The 25,776-nt window shown below is 36.3% G+C and overlaps 1 protein-coding gene and 1 long non-coding RNA gene across 2 annotated transcripts; both read right to left on the reverse strand.

Annotated features, from left to right (window-relative positions):
• Positions 1-15,313: 15,313 nt before the first annotated feature.
• On the reverse strand, positions 15,314-16,175 carry LOC122000524. The gene is made up of 3 exons (XR_006117162.1): positions 16,087-16,175; positions 15,503-15,538; positions 15,314-15,399 (listed from the first exon to the last, which is right to left on the reverse strand). It is a non-coding gene; the product is annotated as an uncharacterized LOC122000524 (long non-coding RNA).
• Positions 16,176-24,051: 7,876 nt separating this feature from the next.
• Positions 24,052-25,443, reverse strand: LOC122000525. The gene is made up of 2 exons (XM_042554905.1): positions 25,199-25,443; positions 24,052-24,826 (listed from the first exon to the last, which is right to left on the reverse strand). Exons 1-2 carry the CDS (start codon positions 25,271-25,273, stop codon positions 24,206-24,208), a joined length of 696 nt encoding a protein of 231 aa, XP_042410839.1. The 5' UTR covers positions 25,274-25,443; the 3' UTR covers positions 24,052-24,205.
• Positions 25,444-25,776: the final 333 nt, after the last annotated feature.

Consider the following 25,776-nt stretch of genomic DNA (forward strand, 5'->3'; position numbering starts at 1 on the left):
TGCTATATTCAGGATCCGCAATCTCATAGGTTGATTAGGAAAAACCGTAGGTAAGGAGGACTCTATATTTTAGATCAACTCAAAGTACCAGAAGTTGTAGCTTCGAGTGTGAATTTATCATCTTTTCATCTGAGTCATTCATTTTCTGATTTTTATTTGCGGCACTCTCCTTTAAATTATGTTTCATCATCTCGTTTGTAGTTTTTAACTTCTATAAGAGTATTAACCTTTAAAAAGTTTTAATATTTCTGATTGTAGTGGTTGTAAACTGGCCAAATTTTCTTCCTTAACATTTTCTAAAAGTTTTATTTTTCTTCTGCTCCATTTGATCTTATCCATTCTGATGTGTGGGGACCCTCTCCTATTCCTACAAAAGGGGGGATTAAGGTATTATGTTTCATTTATTGATGATTGCACTCATTACTCTTGGATCTATCTTATGAAATACATGTTTGATTATCTTACCATTTTCAACAACTTTAGAGCTCTCATGAAAACTCAACATTCTAGTGTCATAAAGTGTTTTCATTATGATTTGAGGGTGAATACACTTCGAATCATTTTTCACATTTACTTACTTCTGATAGTACTTTTCATCAAACCTTGTATACAGATACTCCTAAATAGAATGGTGTGACTAAACAGAAACATAGACATCTTGTTGAAACAGCATGTTCATTTTTATTGTCTCAGTGTTCCTAGTACCTTTTGGGGGGCGGCAATCTTTACCACTACTCATGTGATTAATAGAATTCCAACCTCATACAATTCAGACTTGTCACCTTTTGAAAAATTATATGGGCATACTCTTGTCTATTCCTCTTTGCGTGTTTTTGGTTATACTTGCTTCGTCCTTTGTCCACATGTCGAGCATAATAAGTTAGCCTCTCGGTCTGCTCTTTGTGTCTTTTTGGGTTATGGTGTTAGTCAAAAAGAATATTGTTATTTTGATCCAGTTAGTCAAAAATTGTATGTCTCTCGTCATGTTGTGTTTCTTGAGCATATTCCATTCTTTTCTATTTCGGCTAGTTCGTATAATATAACAAAGTTAGATCTGTTTTGCATTGATCCTTTCAATACCGATATTGAGGAAGCTTTACATACAACTCCTACTGGTAGCTCAACTAAATATGGTACTTTAGTTCTTGAGATATCTAATCCACATGCTTCTCCTTCTAACACTACCCAATAGGTTGCGGATGATCCTTCTCTCCACCGTCGTCAATCCACTCGTGTTCGTAAGTATGCTAAACTACTAAATTTTGCTTATTCATGTTATTCTCATTCTTTTGCTTAATTTGTTACATCTGTTCATTATCTTTCTAAGTCTGTATCCTAAAGAGAAGCTATTCATAACTCACTTTGGCAGAGTACTATGACTGAGGAACTAACTGCTTTGCATCATACTCATACATGAGATTTGGTAACGTTGCCATCAGGAAACCACTCTATTGGTTCTCGTTGGATATATAAGATCAAAACTAAATCTGATGGATCTATTGAATGATATAAAGCTCATTTTGTTACTAAAAGTTATTTTCAGGAGTATGACATGGATTATGAGGAAATATTTGCTCTTATTACAAAAATGACGATTATTCGTACTCTGATTATTGTTGCTTCTATTTGTCAATGGAGAATATCTCAGATGGATGTCAAAAATGCATTTCTAAATGGTGACATTCATGAAGAAGTTTATATGACACCTCCTCGTGGTATTTCACACCAACGTGGTAAAGTTTGCAAGCTTCATAAAGCACTTTAAGTTTCAAACAAGCATTTTTTACTTGGTTTGAGAAGTTCTCTACCATGATTACTTCACTTGATTTTCATCCTAGTAATGATGATTTAGCATTGTTTGTCATATGTACGAGTGTAGGTTCTATTCTTTTATCATTATATGTTGATGACATGATTATTATTGGTGATGACTCTGATAGAATTGCTTCCTTAAGTTCTGAGTTGGCTCGTTGTTTTGCTATGAAAGACTTAGGTATACTATGCTACTTTTTGGCATTGAGGTTTCTTATTCCTTGAAAGATTATCTTTTATCTCAGCCAAAGTATATATTTGATCTGTTTAAGCATGCTCGTCTTACTTATAATACAGTCGTTGATACTCCGAGACTAATGCTCGAAATGTCTCCATCTGATGACTCACCTTTATCAGATCCTATTTTGTATGAAACTATTGTTGGAAGATTATTTTATCTCATCGTTAGTCGTCCAGATATTGTGTATGTTGTTCATGTGGTTAGTCAATTTATCGTTGCACAAACTACAGTCCATTGGGCTACTGTTCTTCGTACTCTCATGTATCTTCAAGGCATTCAATTTCAAAGCCTTTTATTTTCTTCTACTTTATCTCTGGAGCTACATGCATACTCTAATGCTGATTGGGCTGGTGATCCTACAGATCGTAAATCTACCACTGGCTTTTGCATTTTTCTTAATGATTCTCTCATTTCTTGGAAGAGTAAGAAACAAGAAGTTATTTCTAGATATTCCACAGAAGCTGAGTATTATATCATGACTTCGACTACCTATGAGATAGTCTGGTTGTGTTGGTTGCTTGCGGATATGGGTATCTCTCTTCATCAACCTACTCCATTATATCATGATAATCAGACTGTTATTCAAATTGCATGCAATTTAGTTTTTCATGAGTAGATGAAACACATTAAAATTGATTGTCACATTACTCGTCATCATCTTTTGATTGTCACTATCACATTATCTTTTGTTCCTTCAAATCTACAGATTGTCGATATGTTTACCAATGCACATTCCACTTCACACTTTCATTTCTTGTCTAACAAACAATCAATGCTTCTAGCTGTAGCATTGTGAGTTTGAGGGGGATATTAAATTATATATATTTGTTTATTTATAGCTTTTAGGATAATTCATTCTTTTTTCCTTTTATATTTAGGATTTAGGATTTCTTAACTTAACTATATAAGAATTTATCCTCTATATTTCTAAAATTAATTTTGGATTTAATAATATGACTACATTTTTCTTTTTCTTAATTTTTACACTTGTATAGTTGTCAAGAAAATATCTCCATGTTGGATGCTTCGCGCTCCTTCACTTCTTTTCGTATGAGTCAATAAAGGAACCACCTCTGACAACCATTATTTACCTCTCCATTCATTGCTTTCCACGTATCTAGAGGAAGGCATTTGGGAAACCAACTCTAACATCCACTACTAGCTTTTCCATTCTGTAATCGTCAGGTACTGGAAGGAAGGCATTTGGGAGACCAGTTCTGACATCCACTATAGGCTTCTGCATTCATTAATAGGCACATATCGGGAGGAAGGCATTTGGGAGACCACAATTGTCTCCCACTACTCCTCTATCTATCCAAAAGACATCATGTGCCTTTAACTAGAAGCTTCAAAACCTAATGCTCAGGATAACCTAGTTCAGGTGCTTGGTGGAATCTGGTCATTGTGATGGGGGAAACTTATCCTTATGCTCTATAGTGATTTGAATGCTCGGCGGAATCTGATCCGTATGCTCGATAGAAGTTCATCTGCGTGCTTGGTAGAAGCTGATCCATTTGCTATGTGGAAGTTGTTAAATTGAGCACCCAATGTTGGATATAATTATCCCTATTAGGTGGACTTATTTGTAAGTTACATATGTGAATACGATTTGAACCCTTTAAAGTAATCTAATTTAGGCTTATTGGATTTGGTTGTTGGATGTAGGCCTTGTATGTATAGAACCTTTAGTCCCGCATCTATTATCATCTATATGCTAATAATAGATGTTCAGTATATATATAGACTTATAGTCCCGCATCTATTATTATCTAGGGCTGATAATAGATGCCCACTATATATAGGGTTGGTCCCCAAGTGCTTAGGGAATAATCTTGACATAATTTCTTATTCCCTATTGACAAGAAGCTTTACGGCACCGTCATCCCTTAAGGCTCATGGAAGACCTTCCTTTCCACTGCATCTTCTTCCACAAAAATCAAGCCAACGACGCTAAAGACAAGGATATGACTCTTCAATCATGTTCCTTGTCTATTATGTTTATGTATTTATTTTTCTTATGTCATGTTTAATTGATAAAATGAAGATCTATGCTCATATGTTCTTGTATTTCCTATATGTAAATTTTTATATGGTTCTTAGAATCCATGCGGCTTAGGTTTTACAAGAACTATCAATTGTTATCAAAGCCAAGGTTCTGTTTCGTTGTTTTCATTGGCAATAAAGTTTAAGCTTTTTGTTGATTTATTGTTTGTATGTTAAATCAAGTTTTTCCTAGTTAATATCATTTTTAAATTGTCGAAAATAATATAAGAGAAAACTAGGATATACTTATTTTTTAAGTTTTTCGTATTTCTGCGAAGAATACGAGGAACGAGAAAAATCATCACTATTTAATCTAATTTTAGGTAAAATTATGATGGTTCAATCGATTATTTTGGTCAAGTAATCGATTGTCGAATCTAAAATTTTAAACAGTAATTATTAAAAATTTTATCAATTAATAGCCTTAACTTTATGATTACGTCAATCTTAATAGATTAAGTTTGATTTTAATCGAGTGAGATGGTTTTTTTTTTCATAAATTAAGTTTTTTTTATTTTTTTCCGTTAAACAGTAAATTTACTGCTTCATAAAAAAAACTTGATTTAATTGAATACTGTTTCACGAAACAATAAAAGAGAAGAAAAAAAATCCCTAATTGTTTCATGCATTAAAAAAACATTACATTAAATATTTTTTAAATACAGAAATAATTAAAAATTAAATAGTATTAAATAATACTATTTAATTATAAAAATTAAAGAAAATTTTAATTTCTTAAAGGAGGGTCCTATATATGATCATGTAGTCATATATAGTAGACTTTCAAATCGATTGTGATAATAGATTGGATAAAACCAATCGACTGTCATATGTTATCAATCGATTGATAAGTCTAATTTGAAGTTATTAAGGTTGATTAAGTAATTTTTGTTCGAATTAAGTTCCTAGAATTTTCTTGAGTCTATCCACACAACGTGTTACTAAGTTGAACTAATGTGTCGGCCCAAAGAAAGACACCTTAGGTAGGTTTAGTGCATTTTGTGTTGATAGACGTATATTTATGCTAAAAGTAATAGGCCTAAAGGAAGGTTACTTTTATGCTAGATATATGCATAAGGTGGCTTACAACTATGAAACAAAATATTATTTTGTTCAGATCATGCACAAAATATGTCGGCCCAAAGAAAGACATATTATATAGTCGATTAAGGTTGTTATGAGCTATAAACCAAAATATAACTCATATAAAGTATCATATTATGCACATAATGGGTCGGCCCAAAGGAAAACACATTCTGTAGTCAATTAAAGTTTAAATTATATTAGAGAGTATCACTAACAAATAATGTTTTGATCCAAAAGAAGACACATTATATTGTACTTGGTATCTTATAAAGAACTCATTTATATGCATTTAAAATTTTATTTTATTTGCATAATTTTATATTACCTATTTGTTATTGGCTTTAGTTAAATCGTGAATTTAAATAAATTTCTCTCTTTAATTTCAGTATAATTTGTAACTGCTAGCATTAATAACATCCCAACACTAACTGGTACAAATTTTACTAAATGGAAAGAATACGTGGTCATAGTCTTAGGTTGCATGGACTTAGACTATGCATCAAGGAATGATCGTCCTGCACCTTTGACCAGTGTTAGCACTATAGAGTAGAGGGATGAATTTCAGCTGTGGGAGAAATCAAATCGCATGTGTCTGAGTATCATGAAGCTTTCCATACCGGCAACAATAAAGGACTCGATAACTGAGGGACAAAATGCTAGGAGTTTTCTAAATCAATTGGCAGACCAATTCACCTCAAATGAAATGGTCGACACTACCACACTTCTTATGAAGTTGGTAACTATGCAGTATACTAGAAAAGGAAACATAAGGGAGAGACTAAGGCTTGAGACACTTGAAACTGCTCACCTAACATCTAGATCTCAAGGTTCAAGCAAGAAACGAAAAAGGATCAATAACAAAAGAAAAGGAAAACAAATTGCAGTTTCTGGGAGTTTTCTCAGCTTTTTAGTTCGGAAGTCAATCTAGCTATTGTACCCACTGACACTTGGTGGATAGATACTGGTGCTACTACTCACATAAGTGTCACTATGCAGGGTTGTCTCACGAGCCGACTTTCGCTTGATGGTGAAAGATACATCTATACTGTAAATGGAAAGAAGGATAAAGTCAAGTCGATTGGTGTTTTTAAGATTTATTTAGGAACCAATATTTGTTTGGACTTAGAAAATACATTTATTGTACCATCTTTTCGAAGGAATTTAATTCCAATTTCTTGTTTGGAAAAATCAAGTTATTCTTGTTTATTTAGAAATTGAATTTTCAGTATTTTCTTTAATTCAGTGTTGGTTGATAATGGTTCCTTGGTTGATAAGCTTTATAAATTGAACACCTTTACTCCTACGGTTGACAACGTAATAATACATAGTATAGGTACGAAACGTAAATTGACTAATGAGAATTCTTCCATGTTGTGGCATAGGCATTTAGGACATATATCCAAACAATGCCTAGAAAGGTTAATGTCATATGGAATTCTCGATTCCCTTGACATATCAGACTTTGATATCTGCATAGAGTGTGTTAAGGGGAAGACCACTAACAAAAGGAACAAGGGGGCTAGCCGTTGTAGTAACGTTTTGGAGCTAATATATATGAACATTTGTGGATTATTCCCTAAGGCATCTTGGAATGGACACACATATTTTATTAGCTTCATAGACGGCTATTCCAAATTTGCCTATTTGTACCTTATTCATGAGAAATCACAATCTTTGGACATGTTTAAAACTTTCAAAGCCGAAGTTGAACTTTAATTAGATGAGAAAATTAAAGTCGTCTGATCCGACCATTGAGGTAAATATTACGGTCGATATGATAGATCAGGTGAACAACGTCCATGACCTTTTGCGAACTAGCTTGCTAAGTGTGGGATTGTGCCTCAATATATCATGCCTGGTACACCCAATCAGAATGGTGTAGCTGAGCGTCGCAATCGAGTCGTAAAAATATGGTAAGAAGTATGATGACTTTCACTTCTCTACCAGAGTATTTATGGGATGAAGCACTCAAAACTACAGTTTACTTACTCAATAGAGTACCTAGTAAGGCGATAACTAAAACCTCATTCGAGATGTGGACAGGCAGAAAGCCTAGCATTAGGCATTTACACGTTCGGGGTTATCCAACTGAAGCTTGGCCTTACAAGCCTAATGAAAGGAAACTAGACTCAAAAAAAATTAGTTATGATTTTATAGGTTATTCTGAGAAGTCAAGAGGGTATAAATTTTATGATCCCTCTAATAGATCCTTCTTTGAAACGGGAAATGTCAAGTTCATTGAGGACAGTGGGAGTGATAAGGTAAGGGAAATATCTTTTGAGGAATGCATTGGCAATCCTCCTGTGGTCACTACTAGTGCGATCAATAGTGGCGTGGTTACCATACCACACATTATGGGCATTATACTATTAGGACCCTTGACGGCCGGCTAGAGGGGGTGAATAGCCCCTGCACAAATTAAACAAAATAAATACCCTTCTTGGACTTATAACTTAGAATAAAACACTAGCATAGACAAAATAAGAAATAAACTGAAAAGACAGAGACACATAAAATTTTACTTGGTTACAACCGGAGAGGTTGTTAATCCAAGTAATAAAGTCACATTAATTTTTCTTTCAAACAGAGAAGCATCTTTACAGCAATGAAGCACAGAAAGACAAAGCTAAAACAGACAAAGAAGCGTGTACAAGTGTTGCTTGAATAATTCTTGTTGTTGTTAGCTTCTAGGAGCAGGGCTGCTTATATAGCCCTGCTCGGGGCACCTGGAGTGGGATAGAACTCTATCCCTGACGCACCGATCAAAGGCCACGTCGAAACTGATAAAACTTGGGTTCTGGGCTCGCCGGACTGCTCCAAGCGCCCGGAATGGTTTCGGGTGGCCCGAAGGGGAAAGTCAACATTTTGTTGACTTTCTCTCCGGGCCTCCAGCTTCGGCTCCGCTTGCTTTAATCCGAGTCTTCCGCTTCGGCTTTTCGTCCCTCGAAAATGTTGCACGCCTCCTTCTCATCCGCCCGCGTACTCTTCCGCAGCACCTCGCCCCTCGAACGCACCAAGCCCGTCGGCTCTCTCTCGTGTCGTCCTTCTCGCTAGCTGCATCTTTTGCTCGACATCCTGTGCTCCTAAGTTCCTTCACACTTGGACAAAGGATTAAACACAATAGGACCTAGCCTAACTTGTTTGATCACATCAAAAAAATCTTGGGATACCAACAATCTCCCCCTTTTTGATGTGAGCAACCCAAGCTAAGTTAGGGTAAACTAACATAAAATAAAAGAAATCAATTTGTAATTTAAAATGCAAAAATTTAAACTGCCTCCCCTAGACTTAATTTTCCCTTCTCCCCCTTTGATCACAAAAAAAATGAGGTACCAAAAGAAATCTAAGGGTAAATTTTTTAAAAAATAGGAAAGTTTTTAGTAAAAAAAAAACAATCTAATTTTCAACATTTTGAAAAAACTTATCAAGTTTTTGAAAATTTTGAAAATAATTTTGATAGCACTTAAAAAAATTACAATAATTTTAGAAAAAAAATTAAGTAAAAATATTTTTTATATCACCAAAAAAAATTGTAACGTCAATAATTTCCTAAGTTAAACAAATTTGTAAAAACTAATTTTGTAGAAATAATTTTGGTAAAGTAAAGTTGATACTTCCAACAAAAACTTTAAGTCTTTAAAAAAATTTCTAAGTTAAAAACACCGAAAAAAATATTTGAGTAACTATTTAAAGTATTATTTAATTATAATTAAATGTTTTATCAATTAGTCAATTAAATATTTTATTTCATTAATTGGCTTCTAGGCTATGGTGAGGCACTAGGCCGCCTTGGTTATTGGAGAAACAACCACTTTCTAGACAAAGCCTCTTAAGGAAATTCAAACATTAAATTTTCTTGCTGAAAGTCCTAAGTCTAATTAAAGTTCAATTTAGATAAGACTTTGGAACCCAATATAGGTTCCAGCCAACCAGGTTAATTAAAAATCTCTTAGGAATATCTTTCTGAGAAATTTTCCTAATTTGTCCCTTATGGCAATTAAAATACCAATTCAAATTATTATATTTTCTAATATTTTGATTTTTAACATTTAAGCATGCATGATTTTTCAAGTCTTCTACTTGTATTTTCAATTCATCATTTTCTAATTTTAATTTTTCAAAATCTTCTAATAGACAAGATTTGGTTAGAAATAACTTTAATTCTTTATTTTCTTTTTCTAGTTTGCAATAGTATTTAGATAATAATTTAACAAATTTAAATAACTTATCAGGAGGAAGAGATCATACCTGACTTACCTTGTCGATCTCGTTATCTATAGCTCCCTCTGAATTGTTACTCTCTTCCGATATCGCTCCCCCCTCATCGATGCTCTCGATACTCATTTCGAACGAGCTTATTTCATTTTCATCTTCTTGATGGCTTGCCATTAACGCAAGTCCGGAGAAAGCCTCAATCTCTGATTCGGACGATATTTCATCCCACGTCACCTTCAGGTTTTTGTTCTTGTTCGTTTGGATGGGCTTCTTGTTCTTGCCCTTGTTCTTCAATTTAGAGCAATTATCTTTAACATGCCCTTCTTCATTGCAGTGGTAACATTTGATTTTCCTTTTCTTTCTACCATACAGATGGTTAGTTTTTCTAGATTTAAATAATTTTTTAAATTATCTTACCATCATTACCATTTCATCGTCGTCCAAAGAGGATTTTGAATCTTGTTCGTCCATCTTAGCCTTGAGGGCAATATTGTGCTTAGACTCCTTCTTCAAATTTGCACATCTCGTTTCATGGACTTCAAATGTTGAGAACATTTCTTCTAAGGTGGCAGCTTCTAAATCTTTAGAAATATAGTAAGCATCTACTAATGATGCCTACTCAGTAGATCTAGGAAATGCATTAAGCGTGTATCTTAGCAAATCTCGATTGCTTACCTTTTCTTTAAGATTCGTGAGTCCGGTGATTAGTTCCTTCTCAAGTGAAGATGTGCAACAATTTCTTCTGCTTCTAGTTTTATATTGCTTAACTGATTCCTTAGCAGATCCCGTCTCACAAGCTTGGCTTCGAATGCCCTTTTGTGTAGCTCAAAGAATTTCTCCCATTGCTCTTTTGTTGAGTCGTAGGCACCGATCCAGTTGACTTCTTGTGTAGGACGCTCAGCAGATGGAACTCTCTTTGCCATTTGCCATGAAGTCGGCCTGCTCCTTCGTCAACTAGTATTCTTCCTTGCCTTTGGGTGCTACAAAACTGAATTTCATTATTAAAAGTAATTCAAAGTCAGTTTTAAAGAATACCTCCCTTTTCTTTTTTCAGTTCGTGAACTCCTCCTCAAACTTTGGTGGGTAGATGCTCGGTCCGGCCATCTCGTGTGCTTCATTCGGCAGTTAGTCCTCCTGAAGCATCCTGGCTCTGATACCACTTGTTAGGACCCTTGGCAGTTGGCTAGAAGGGGGTGAATAGCCCCTGTACAAATCAAAATAAAAAGAAATATCTTTCTCGGACTTATAACCTAGAATAAAATACTTGCATAGATAAAATAAGAAATACATTGAAAAGACAAAGACATAGAGCATTTTACTTGGTTACAATCGGGGAGGTTATTAATCCAAGGAATAAAGTCACGCTAATTTCTCCTTTAGGCGGAGAAGCTTCTTTATAACAATGAAGCACAAAGCTAAAATAGACAAAGAAGCGTGTACAAGTGTTGCTTGAATAATTCTTGTTGTTGTTAGCTTCTAGGAGTAGGGCTGCTTATATAGTCCTGCTCGGGGTGCCTGGAAGGGTTCTAGGCGCCTGGAGTGGGATAGAACTCTATCCTCGACGCAACAGTCAAAGGCCACATCAAAACTGATAAAACTTGGGTTTCGGGCGCTCGGAAGGGTTTCGGGCGCCCAGAATTTCCGAGCGCCCTGAAGGGGAAAGTCAACATTTTGTTGACTTTCTCTCCGGGCCTCTAGCTTCAACTCCGCTTGCTTTGGTCCGGGTCTTCCACTCCAGCTCCGCTCACTTGGGTGATTTCAGCCATCTGGAATAGGGCTCACCCGAACCCAACTTCTGGCATTCTTGAGCAAGCTTCCACTCCGGTTTCTCGTCTCTTGGAAATGCTACACGCCTCCTTCTCATCCGCCAGCGTACTCTTCCGAGGCACCTCGTCCCTCAGACACACCGAGCCCATCGACTCTCTCCTGTACTCCTTCTCGCTAGCTGCGTCTTTTGCTCAACATCCTGTGCTCTTAAGTTCCTGCACAGTTAGACACAGGATTAAACACAATAGGACCTAACCTAACTTGTTTGATCACGTCAAAATAACCTTGGGGTACCAACATATATATCCAGTGAGCGTAGTGAGCTAAGATATTTCCATCACATCTCCAATGCAATTGGAGGAGCCTGCCACTGAAATTGAAGTATTATCTCATATTGATGAGAAAGTACCTCAAACACAAGTACCTTTAAGGCGATCCACAAAGGAACGGAGAACCACGAATTCTCATGATTATGTTTATCTCCAAGAGCATGATTTTGACATAGGGTTGGAAGGTGATCATACATTTTTCAAGAAGTCAAACAATGCTCTAACCCTGAAAGGTAGATTAACACCATGCAAGAAGAGTTGAAGTTTATGGCAAATAATGACGTTTGGGAACTTGTCCAATTTCCTGAAAGAAAGAAGCCTGTTGGTTATAAATGAATATTTAAAACCAAGCGGGATTCAAGGGGCAATGTCAAAAATTATAACGCTCGTCTTGTTGCCAAGGGATTCACTCAGAAAGAAAATATTGATTACAAGGAGACTTTCTCACCTATATTGATGAAAGACTCCCTTAAGGTAGTCATGGCACTTGTAGCTCATTATGATTTAGAGCTACATCAAATGGTCATAAAGACCGCGCGCATTCCTCAATAGAGACATAGAGGAGTCTATATATATGGTGCAATCAGAGAACTTTGAGTCTAAAAACTCAAAGCACCTAGTATGTAGATTAAAGAAATCCATCTATGGTTTAAAGCAGGCATCCCGTCAGTTGTACCAGAAATTTGATCAAGTGGTTACCTCATTTGGATTTAAAGAGAACCCCGTTGATCAGTGCATATATATCAAGTTCAGTGAGAGCAAGTTTGTTATATTTGTCTTGTGCGTGGATGATATATTGCTTGCGAGCAATAATAAGGGTATGCTGCATCAAACCAAGTCATTTCTATCTGGTAATTTTGAAATGAAAGATCTTGGTGAAGCATCCTTTGTTTTAGCCATACAGATCTATCGTGATCGTTCAAGAGGCATTCTTGGACTTTCACAACAGACCTATATTGAAAAGGTGCTTATAAGGTATGGTATGCAAAATTGTACACCTGGTGATAAACCTGTGTCAAGAGGTGACAAGTTCAGCTTACAGCAGTGTCCACGACTTGAACTTGAAATAAAGAAGATGGAGCAATTCTCATATGTGTCAACAGTGGGAAGTCTCATGTATGCACAGATTTGTACTCGACCAGATATAACATTTATAATGACAATGTTAAGCAGATATGTTAGAAATCCAAGAACGTCACATTGGAAAGAGGTAAAGAGAGTGATGTCGTATTTGCAAAGAACTAAAGGACATATGCTCACATATCGGAGATCAGATCACTTGGAGGTAATTGGATATTCATATTTTGATTTTGCTGGATGCTTGGATAGCAGGAGGTCCACTTCGGGCTATATCTTCATGCTTGCTAGAGGAGTTATATCTTGGAAAAGTGTCAAGCAGACACTAATAGCCACTTCTACTATGGAGACAGAGTTGATAGCATGCTATGAAGCATCCAATCACGGGATTTGGCTATGGAACTTCATCACAGCATTGTAGAACGTTAATGGCATTGACAGACCATTGAGGATTTACTGTAATAATAAAGTTGTAGAACTTTATGTCAAGAACAATCGTTGTTCGTCGAAGTCTAAACACATCAACATCAAGTTTCTAGTGGTTAAAGAAAGAGTTCAAAGTTGTCAAATTATGGTAAAGCACATCAGCACAGATTCCATGTTGGCCGATCCAGTCACCAAAAGCTTAGTGCCTAAGGTGTTTCATGCGCATGTTGTGGATATGAAAGTCCTTATGGAAGAAGAACTCATCTAGTAGGAGTCTGTATTTATTACTCTATGTTGATTAATAAAGACAAATATTTGTTTTGATTATTATACGTACTTAAAGTTTAAAACATTAATGGGAATTTATATGTTTATTTGACACCACTACAAGAAAAACCCTCATAGACATCGATTTTCCACCGTTGTCTATTACATTTTCGATCGATGTCTATGAAGGCGATGTAAAAGGTCTGCCATTTTAGACATCGGGTTATAACCAGTGTAGTACCACTTAATGACATCGGGTGTAAAACCGATGTAATATTATATGTTAATAACACCAGTTTTGGCAGCGGTATATGACCGATGTAATATTAGTTAATGACACCGATTTTGCAGCGGTGGAAAATCGATGTAATATCAGTATTGTTTAACGACACAAATTCAATTTTCGAAATAGTGAAAAACCAATATTATCACCAAGCAAATCATAAAATTAAGTTAATATTATTAATTCACTAAGAAAATCACAAATAAAAATGCACCGATGTATCTAAATACACCAAGTCAATATCCATATAACCAACACATAAATATTCTTCTTACAACATAAAAGGATAATAGATATTGTGCACATCAAGTCAGTATCCACAAATTACACATAACTATTCTTCTTACAACATCAAAAGGTAATAGATAGTACACAAATATTCTTCTTACTGGTGCCAACGTTATCCTTCTTGCTCTGTGTAGAGATTTAACTAAATCTTCCCCAGTAGTTTTATTTGTTAATAGACAATTCTCTTTATCTATTACTGGATGGGCACCTCTGCTTGTTTGATGTCCTCAGGGTAACAACTGATTGGTGATTCTTTGTAAAGGAGGCTCCATCTTAAAGGAGCCACTGGAGGCTTTGGGAACTTTGCAACATCCTTCTTGGTTGTCCTCTCACCATTTAATTGATTCTCCAGTTCTCTTACCTGAATAGAATAAAATAGTCAATATGGATATAAAGCAGTTTGTTGTTTACATAAGGGAAATTAAAGATGCTGTAAATTCTACTCAAATAGAGATTAAAAATGAGATAAGTAACCTTTTTCTAGTAATTTTTACTTGTTTGCTCAGCTTCTTTGATCTGCACATTTGAAATAATCTGTTATAAGGCAACTGATTTGAAAGAAACTAAATATAGTGATGCATGGTGTATAGTAGATTATTATGATTTTTCTTAGAATATATAAAATAATTTATTCACAATATCTTCAAAAAGATTCGACTTATATTAACATAATAAATTTTCAAAAGAACAAAATGAAAGATTCTTCCTTCATTCTTAAACCTCATAAATCTAAGCAGCATGGAGGAGGCATGATTATAATTAAACTTTCACATAATCAATAGATGTGAATTCACATTCTGTGATCCAAATACATTAACACTAATTTATTGAAAGGTTCATTAAACATGAGGTTGAAAAGGAACATGAATTCTTCCAAAAAAAAAAACAATGCTCCAGCTCAAAGGAGGTGCAAAATATGGGCTAGAGAGCACCTAGAACCTTGGCCTGCATATTCCTTGACCTCTTATACAACCTTGGTAAAAATTAAACAGAATCAAAGCAAAAGGAATAATATTTATCCAACTCCAAGGCATCAAAAGAAAATCAGAATATCAATGGAAGAAGTAACAAATAACATTTGATCTTCACATACTTAAGAACAAATACTATGACAGATTGCCAAATAAAAACAAATGTCATATAATTGCACAAATAAAACTGAAAAAGAAAACCACCGTTTATACAGATAAGACATGTCAATTCCTCACCCAAGTAGAATCCTTTACCACACTTTACCACAATATTAATAACCATTAAATTGATGGGATAATTGACCAAGATCCTGATACAGATAGTAAAGTGTAATAGCAAAGTGTATAAATACAACCTAATTTAGATTAGGAATACTGAGAGACTGACCAAAACACTCAGCATAAGCTTCAATCTCAATTATTGCAGTCTGTTTAAACTGTTTCAAAACATGGAAGCAAAATTATGATATCCCTGGTAAAAGAAAAGAAAGATACCTGCAAGTAGACCTTCTACTGATGTTTCCAATTGCATGATGTAACTAACTTGTTTAAGTCCGTATCAATTAAGTGTACAGAAAATTTTACTTCCTCTGGCTATATGAGTGTTTAATACAGTATAAAGAATTAGAGGTTTAGCATTCATATACTTGAATTATTCACAAAACAAACAATAAGTATAATTTCTATTGGAACTTACCCTATCAGGAGATGGAACCATACATACTTCAATCCCCTGTACAATAACAACTGGAGTTACCAAAAATAAAGTGCTATCTCTCAAATTGTCATCTATTATTAACAACATATAGAAAAGGTAAAAAATGCATGAAAACAAAGTCACTAGATTATCCCATTTATGAGAATGAGCTTGTTAATTTCAAACAGAAAAAAAAACCATCAGTGAAGGTTAAGAAAGGATTAGTAATGCAAGCAGTAAGTTAAGAGTAAACTCTGGAAGAAGTAAATGGAAGAGAAAAATATGGTGTATGTGGTAAAGCATTTTACAGAAGCAAAATTCAGTAAAAAGAACAAAATATCTAAGAAACTGCAACTTTTTTTTTTTCATAAACAACAAATTTACATGACCGATCGACAACTAGAAACCAATAATAGCAACATTTAAAAAAAATAGCCAAGGCAGATCTCAAAATTTTTGGAGGTAGATTCTATGAATCATTTCTTCCACTATAATTTTATCTTGGATATATCTTCCGCAAACACAACTTTAGTTCCAGTTAAGCCACAGGAAAAGGAGACAAAGAACAAGCTTATGGCAATTACCTCCCTCGAAAGCATAGTATTAAGTTCAAACTTAAGCCTAGCATCATCAATCTCCCCTACCCTCCTCCGCTGATAATGTGTGTACAGATCCCTAATTTCAGAATAAAAATAAGCAACCACAAACGAACTCGACTATCGACCACACAAATATGAGTGGTCCAAGACGAAGAACCTGAGTTCATGAACAAGAGCCATCAACTTCGATGGATCTTTTCCGTTCCAATCACACAAGCTGCTCTTGCTCAACCGCATTTCCCCCTCCCTTGCTATATCGCCTAGGGGATCGAAGTCATCGTCCTCTAGCGAAAAGACGACATCCGGCGCTAGTGACGGGTGGAGCGCGTTGTAGATCACATTCCCTAAAAGGAATCCGATTCCAATTAGGGCAAAAAAAAAAAAAACGACAATAACTCAAACAGGGGGGTCTTCGATTATTCTCACATTTGATGTAGTCAAGGTAGAAGGGGATTGAGAGAGTTAAGCGGTCGGAGTATCGAGCGTTCTTAGACCCGGACCATACCCGCTCGACCTACATCAAAAACATCGCCGTGAGATCGAGAGAAAACGAGATAAGTGGAAGGACTGCCCCCATCCCCACTCGTAGATGTCTGTGATGAGGTTGTAGAAGGTGTCGACGAAGGCAGGGGCGTTATCGTTGTCGAACGCGGCGGCAATGCCCTCCTTGGAACAGAGAAAGAAGGACCAGTACTGCTTGTACTTGTCCTGCACCTTATCCTGCATGATCGATCCCATCTTAAGGTTCACTGCTCGCTTGCCTTTCACTTCCGCCGAGCCCATCACCCACACGAACCAGTAGACCGTGACAGCGCCAACGACCGACGCCGTCCACATCGCCGTCGAGAGATCCATTGCTCGTCTTTCAAATGGTAACTCCTAAAAGGAGGATGCGGAGGATTAGGGTTTCGATTTATGGTGGGCGAGGAGAAGCCCAAAAGAAAGTGCGCTAAGAAAGTCCGCCAGAATTTTGGTTCATAAACACCGATTTTAAAAACCGCGATTAAAATCAGTGTCTATTAATGAAAAAAAAGGCGCTCATAGACATCGGCTAAAAAAATCGATGTCTATGAGCAAAAATCTGTGCTCATAGACACCGATTTTTGAAAAATCCGGTGTAAAATACTCAAAGACATAGATTTTTGCTTAAAACCGTTGTTGTTCCACCGATGTCTATGAGGATTTTTCTTGTAGTGCACTCTGACTATGATATCATATTTACTGTTGCTATTTAGCATTTGGTGTTTATAAATAAGATATAGATTCCTTTTGGAATCATATAGTTTGGATCATGATTTGCTATTGCAGTTTAGCATAACGTATTTTACAAATATGATCTAACATCTTTTGAGGTTATCTTAGGACCAGTTGAAAATTGACATGTACTGATCACATTTATGGAATTTTCACTCTGCACATCTGCATCTTGATCTATGTCATTAATGATATTGGTATTGTGATTACTGTTGGGGCTTGTTACGATCATACACAGTAGCTATGACCTCTTTAGTCCTATACTAATGAAGTTAATGGACCAGATTGTTTGTAGGGGTATCTTATACCTATAAAGTTTGATATCAACTAAAGTTTTACTTGTATTCCACATACAACTCACATATAACCCAAATGGGAGATTGTTGGATATAATTATCCCTATTAGGTGGGCTTATTTGTAAGTTACATATGAAAATATGATCTAAACCCTTTAAAATAATCTAATTTAGGCTTATTGGATTTGATTGTTAGATGTAGACGTTGTATATATAGAACCTTTAGTCGCGCATCTATTTTCATTTATATGCTGATAATAGATGTTCAGTATATATATAAACTTATAGTCCCGCATCTATTATTATCTATGGGCTGATAATAGATGTCTACTATATATAGAGTTGGTCCTCAAAGGCTTAGGAAATAATCTTGACATAGTTTCTTGTTCCCCATTGACAAGAAGCTTTACGGTGTCGTCATCCCTTAAGCCCCTTGGAAGACCTTCCTTTCCGCTGCATCTTCTTCCATAGAAATTAAGCCGACGATGCTAATTAAAAACAAGGATATGACTCTTCAATTAGGTTCTTTGGCTATTATGTTTATGTATTTATTTTTCTTATGTCATGCTTAATTGATGAAACGAAGATCCATGCTCATATGTTCTTGTATTTTTTATAAGTAAATTCTTATATGGTTATTAGAATCTATACAGCTTAGGTTTTACGAGAACTATCACCTAACTCAAGTGCTTGAAAAACAATTCTCCTACATACAAGTTGCATATTAATTGTTGATAGGCACGTATTAATTGTTGATAGGCAATAACAATAGACTTAAAAACATTTGAAACATAATGCACAAAGACAGACAAACTTTATTTAAAAAACAAACAAATCATGTTAGCGCTCTGTTCAGACTCTAGACAATGACAAACAACTTTGCTTAAGCCGACCATTGCAATCTGTTAGCAGTCGTATGTGAAATATTTTTTTTTTTCGTGTGTTTTCATTCGAAAGCATAAAAGTATCCTTTAGTCTATTATCATTGTTTTGTTCATATTTGCCCAATCATTTTAAGTTTTCATGTCCTGGACGATTGCTGTTTACTCGTGCTTTTCAGTAGTTGCTGAACAGTCGTTTGCTCAGTGATTCTGCTCGGGGCAGGTTACCAACTGTTGTTATGTTGGGAAATTAGTTTGGTGATTAATAGAGATAAGGTAACTATTTTATGAGTAGATCGTTATAAATTAATTTCTCAAGTAAATGAGAAATTAATATCTAATGAAAGGTTGGTTCGATATGATCAAACGAAAATTTGATTTACATGTGTGTTGAATTCATGGATGAATGCTAACTCGAGAATATAGAACTATTGAAACGTATAAAATTTAATTAATTTAATTAATTAATTTATTAATTAATTTAATTAATTAATTTATTAATTAATTTCATTGATTAATTTATTAATTAATTAAAAAATTAATCATTGTGATATTAATTAATATTTATAATAGATTAAGTAAATAAGTAATCATATAAATCAATTAAATTAATTAATAATAAGAAAAATGTTTAAGCGAAAAAGTTAGGGAAAAGACATATCCTATATCCTTTCACCTCTTGGGAGTAACCATTCATCCCTATAAAACAAACCTCATTCTTTTCACTTAATACACTCAATTCTCAAGTAGTAAATTCTCCTCTTGTGTTCTCTTCTCTCTCTCCTCTGTTAACAGTTTCAAGGCTTTGAAAGTTCGACAGGCTCGAAATTTGAAGTGCTCATATTTCGAAGCGTAAGTCGTTGTATCTTGGGAGACGATTGCCAATAAATCGTAAGCACCTGGACAGGGCAATATCATCTTAAAAAAAGAAGACATAGCCTTCACCTCGACCTTAATACTCTTATCCTTAGGGATAAGTTTACTCAAATAGGTTGTGTCGATATCCGAAGGAATAAGTCGACGACCAATGAGATTAGGTTGGTAGTGATGATACCAAGAAGGATATGTCTCTTATCCAAAGGAGTACTTCGATAACCGAAAGGGGATGTCGAGAGTATAAATAGGATAAGGTCCACATCGCCATACTGAGCTCCACCGGTTAAAGTCATCGACACATCGTCGAGATGACTAATCGGGTCCAACTATTGGGTCTCAACATCGAAGATTAATATACCCATATTCTTCTTAAAGAAAAATATCCAACAATATTAAGATGATATTAGCGATTATGGCGACTGTGAGTCCCACTCCTACTAGAGAGAAATTGGAGAAATTCTCCGTAATCATCTTCAAGTGATGACAGTAAATAATATTGTATTACTTGAAGAAAATGTATCTTTTAATGTTACTATCAAAAGATTTCCTAGCGCATCTAAAAGTGAACCTCAAGCAATGTGAGATTTACTCGCAAGGAAGAATAGAAATTTTCCTATGTGAGAATCATGCCTTAAAAAGATGGACAAGAAAATTATACCATGGGTATAATGATAGTTAAGGCTTTGTGGGGTCATTTGACTAAAGTCACAAAGTTGAGGATCATGAATTTAAACTATCTAAAAAGAGGCCTAATGAAGGTCTTCAGATAGAAGATCAAGCCCACTTAGTAAAAAGCTAGACTTGAGTCTAACTCAATAAGACCTAAGTGGAAGTAAAAATAGATGAGTTAGCAGGATTACATTACATGTGTTGCGACTGATTAACAATTGAGTTAATTGTCTAATGAAGAATAAATGCAATCATGATCAGCACTCTAATCAAACTGTTGGTGCAGGGAGCACCAAACGATTGAACCTAAGTTTTGATTATGACAAATGGTCCAAAGTTAAGGTTACTTGTTGTCTAACAAGGTTGAATAAGATTGCAGGAAAGTACTAAGTGTTCTTAGGCAAAAGTCCTAGTGGATTCTAGGCAGGTGGAAACCCCTAGGGGGAGGTAACCCTAGGTCCTAGGGCGGAGGTAACCCTAGCTGGTGGAAAGTCCTAACTACGGTTAGGTAAGATGAAGTCTTGGTGGGTCGAGCACTTTGAGTGAACTCCTAGAGTCGGGGACTTTAGGTGAAAATCCTGGTGGTCACGAACCTGGTGGAAGTCTAGACGAGTCATGGAGCAGACGTTCGGTATGAAAACATGAAGTCTCGGATGCTGAGCAAAAGTCCAAGCGAACGTGGAGGACCGATCTGGCAAAAGGTAAACTCTCCTGAGAGGAGTAGCTGAGAACACGTTCCCCCGAAGAGGGAACAGTAAGTGTCGATTCGACCTAGAGTTTCAACGAAACTCAAAGTTAGGATCGGGCAGTCAGAGGTTGTCAAATTCATATTTTACATATATTTTATACTATTTGGACTAACTTTATTTTGTAGAAAACAAAAGCTGGAAAAAGTCAGTCCAGGCACCCGAACCCGAAAAGTCATTCACAAGCTGACGTGGAGTGTGTCGATTGGCCGGGACACGTGGTCCAGGTGCCTGGAATAGCCTATAAGCAGCATTCGACCAGGAGCTTGATAACAACCCTCAAAATAGCTTCTGCTCTTGGGCGCTGCTCAGAGAACACTTCCTCAATGCTCAAATGTTGCTCCAACGATCGAAGGCTGAATTCTTCAAATCTGTAGTTGTCAGTATTCCTTACTTTACAGTTGTGTTAATCTTGTAATCACATACTTGTATTATTTCGATTGATTAGTGATTGACCATCGAAAGTACTCTCACGTGCAGGCCTTGGAGTAGGAGTCGTCATACACTCCGAACCAAGTAACTCTTGGTGTTTGTGTTGAAGACCAAGGGATGTATATTTCTTGAGTCGAGTATCTCTCGAAGAGTAATACTATCTTGGTCAGCACTCTAATCAGACAACCACATCTTTGGCTCGATAAGATTGGAAGACCAAGGGATGTATATTTCTTAAGTCGAGTATCTCTCGAAGAGTAATATAATCTTGGTCAGCACTCCAATCAAACGACTGCAGCTTTGGCTCAATGAGATTGGAAGACCAAGGAATGTATACTTCTTGAGTCGAGTATCTCTCGAAGAGTAATACAATCCTAGTTAACACTCCAATCAAACGACAGATCTTTGGCTCGATGAGATTGGAAGACCAAGGGATTTATGCTTCTTGAATCGAGTATCTCTCTAAGAGTAATACAATCCTGGTCAACACTCTAATTAGACGAGAATAGCTTTAGTTGAGTGAAATTGGAAGATCAAGTGATGCATGCTTTCTAGATTGAGCACTTTTTTTTATAACAAGTGTAATCGTGATCATCATCCTGATTAGACAACCGTAGTTTTAACTTAGTGAAATTAGAATATTAGAGTTATAGAGACTTGCTTTTAAGGAAGATTAAGGCCCTTAAAATGTTTTATAAAACACTAGAAATATGGTTGAAAAAATTAACTAAGCAAGATTATCCATGGTGATTGAGGGAGAGAATGCAGGATATTATTCAAGGAATGTTTCTCAAGGAAGAGTAACATTCCAATAATTGACTATATCACATTCACCTCAATTCAACAATGGTGGCTTAAACATTAAGGAGATGATAAAAGTTATGTTGATAAATTTTGGATCTATCCTGAAAATTATGGAGGAAATTGTCCTCCAGGTAAACCACAAGCCTCAGTGAGATAGAAATAAAAAATCTCTATAAGGCATTGAAAGATCACGAATTTTCTAATGTGGGAGTTAACCACTGTGCCAATATATATGATACATTATGATATTTAAGAAATTATGAGAAGGGCACTAGTATAAAATGGTAAGTTTTGAAATGACTTAATACCATTAAAGCAGTAGAGCTCTAGTGGTAAAATCTCCATTGAATATGGAGAATTGTGCGGATCCATTAGGTCTACCAAGAGATCAATTATATTGCATGTCTAGGGGAATGACCTAAAACTCAATATTTAAATCGAATAATGATAACCCAATTATGTTAATTGGAGATCCCAAGATCATGGCTCAAAAGGGACAACTAAGGTACAAGATTCGAGGCACCTAGGAGTAATTACTCCAACTCATTTCTAGAGACAAAAGGTGCAATTTGTGAAATGAGTAAAGGATGAACAAAAGTTTTAATGATTCTTGTATTATATCGTAAAGGGTATAATAGGATATTGCAGAATACTCATAATAGGAGGTCACCTATATAAGTGTGAAGAGGGCCGCTTTAATAAAACATTTATAAATCCCAAGCTTTGTCCATGGCCAAAATAGACACAATAGAGAACTAGTAAAAGCCTAGGGGCTATTGTGCTATTGTGTGGGTATGATTGTCTTAGTTTACACCAACGGCTGAACAATTCAAGGCATAGTTCATTGGGCAACCAAATAAATCTGATCATATTCCACTATGGAAGGTTCAAAACTACAAGCTACTTTTCTTGATGCAATAGTCTTCCAATAAAACTCTTGTTTGAGACTTGAAACTTATTCATAATTTTCATTTATGTGCGGGATTGTTGGAAAATTGGTTTGGTGATCAATAGGGATAAGATGACTATTTCACGAGTCGACGTCGTAAATCAATTTCTCGAGTAAATGAGAAATTAATATCTAATGAAGGGTTAGTCCGATAATATCATATGGAAATTTGATTCGCATACGAGTTAGATTCATGGATAAACGCTAACTCGAGTATGTGAAACTATTAAAGGGTATAAAATTATAATTAATTTCATTGATTAATTTATTATTTGATTAAAAAATTAATTATTGTGATATTAATTAATTAATATTTGCATAGATTAAGTAAATAGTTAATCATATTAATCAATTAAATTAATTAATCATAATGAAAAGGTTTAAGGGAAAAGACACCTCCCATATCTTTTCACCTCTTGGAAGAAATCTTTCATCTCTTGAGAGTAACCCTTCATCTTTATAAACCAAATCTCATTTCTTCCACTCAATACACTCAATTCTCAAGTAGTGAATTCTCCTCTTGGGTTCTCTTCTCGCTCTCTCCTCTCTTAAGAGTTTTAAGACTCCGAAAGTTTGACAAGGCTCAAAATTTGAAGTGCTTCTATTTCGAGACGTCATTGTATCTTAGGAGACGATTGCCAATAAACCGTAAGCAACTAGGTGGGGTAATATCATTTAAAGGAAAGAAGGTATAGCCTTCATCTCGACTTTAATACTCTTATCCTTAGGGATAAGTTTACCCAAAGGGGTTGTGTTGATATCCAAAAGGATAACTCAACGATCGATGAGATTAGGTCGGTAGCGACGATACCAAGAAAGGTATATTTCTTACTCGAAGGGGTACTTCGATAATTAAAAGGAGATGTCGAAAGTATAAATGAGATAAGGTTCACGTCGCCATACTCAACTCCATCAGTTAGAATTATCGACTCGGCACCAAGATAACTAAAAGAAAAGTATCCAACATGTTAAACACTGCGTTTTCAGTTGCCTGAAAATCGCAGTTAACGTATGTCAATATGCTTGAGAAAGCATATAACCGATTTGCTTAAGGAAGGATTTCACTAATAAATCAACTTCTCAGTAAACATTATCAACCCTCACGGAGAGGAGAGGAAGAAAAAAAAGGAAAAGAAATGAAAAGGAGAACAAGAACGTCTTCCAGTTACAACGTAGACATGGCGATCGTACTGCACATCATATGCACTGACTCCTCTGTCTCTTGGGGATCAAGCTCGACGGCGCCACCACCATGGGCATCGGTCTCTTCGTCGCCGAATTCACCACCGCCGGAGTTTGTGCTTTGACAGCCACCGGAGGAATCTGAAACGGCTGCCGCCACGGCGGCGGATTCCTCCACTGAGGCAGTGGCCCTGCGAGCAGCAGCGTTTGCAGCGTCGGCCCTGCTTCCAGAACAGCCTGCAAAAGCTTCCCTTTCTGCGGCAGTGACCTTTCCACGGCCAGCCTATTCACCGTCGCACTCGCCCTGTCGTAGTCGACACTGGCCGTGTTCGTGGCGAGCTTAGTGCTGGAGAACTCCGACGATCCGCCCGCGGAGGAGTCACACAGATCGGGGGTGATGCTTTCGGGCATCGGGGAGCGGCAGAGCTCTCTCGCTTTGGCCATCTGTGAGAGCTCGGAGAGCAGGAGCTTGAGATGACCCCTTGCTTCGTCTCTCTCCCGGGTCACCATTTGGAGTAGTATCAGCAATTGCCCAATGCTCTGCTCGCCCCTCCTCACCTCCTCCTCGGCGTTGGCTTTCAGAGCCTCCAGCTCCAGAGTGGTGCACAGGAGCTTCTGCTTCAATTCCTCCATGCTCTGCTCCAAAAAACAAAAAAAAAAACAACAGAATGCTCGCCGTCACTTTCATCTTTTCCTTTAGATCGAAAATACAAGCCGAGCTATTCAGAGAACATGAACGTGGTTAGGGCACCATGTCAAGGTGATTGGACACCAACATCTCTGTACCAGACAAGAATCTAAAAAGCCAGTAAATTTTTTCTGCGGGTTCACATTCGATGAGCAGAGCATGCAAGAATCTTCTGCCTAACCATGCAGGAGTTCAACCTTTTCCACTTGCTCACTCAACAAACACTAATTATAACTAACAAATTGGGGCGACTTCTCGTAATCAAACAAGTTTAACACACAGAGTGAGTCGACGAGAAAGAAGAGAGAAATAGGACTGACTTCGTGGAAGCCCCAAAGCGAAGGGAAGCTCGCGTCCATGGCGAGCTCTTCCAGGCACCAGGAATCCACACCCATGCCCGCACGATCAATCTATGATTTTTTTTAAAAAAAATGTCATTTTGTTGCTTTGCTAAGAAAATGCAGCGAGCAAGAAAGTAGATTGAGGGAGTGTTTGGCAAATGCTATGGAAGAGGATTTATAGATGAAGAAGCCAAGAATCATGCCCCTTGTTTATGGAAGCCGGTCCCACAACATGAACCTGACCCTCAATAGATATGGAATACTTCTTGTCTTTTTACACTCACTCGATTTTTAGTTTTAAAAGTTTGGTAAGTTATATATCAAGAATCATACCCTACATAATTTAATCCGGTATAATGATGGGTGACATTCAACGTGGATATTTTGACATGGTGAAAATTAATATTTTGATTTCCTCTTTCATCTGCATACAATTCTCTTCTCTCTCTTACATGTAAGTCTCTTTCAGCATGTAAAGTGATGTCAGTTTGTACAAACCAGCACTAGCGTTGGTACTGGATCTTTAAATACCAACACCAATAATGGTTTGAAACTAG

The sequence above is a fragment of the Zingiber officinale genome, chromosome 7A (genome assembly GCF_018446385.1).
Source record: "Zingiber officinale cultivar Zhangliang chromosome 7A, Zo_v1.1, whole genome shotgun sequence".
In the NCBI taxonomy this organism is placed as follows: Eukaryota; Viridiplantae; Streptophyta; class Magnoliopsida; order Zingiberales; family Zingiberaceae; genus Zingiber; species Zingiber officinale.

Bases quoted from the DNA above. Each gene is read 5' to 3' on its own strand.
- LOC122000525 (XM_042554905.1), bottom strand. From the start codon at position 25,273: ATGGGTGTGGATTCCTGGTGCCTGGAAGAGCTCGCCATGGACGCGAGC. The intron at 24,827-25,198 runs GTCAGTCCTATT...TTTTTGGAGCAG, and splicing joins CGCTTTGGGGCTTCCACGAA to AGCATGGAGGAATTGAAGCA.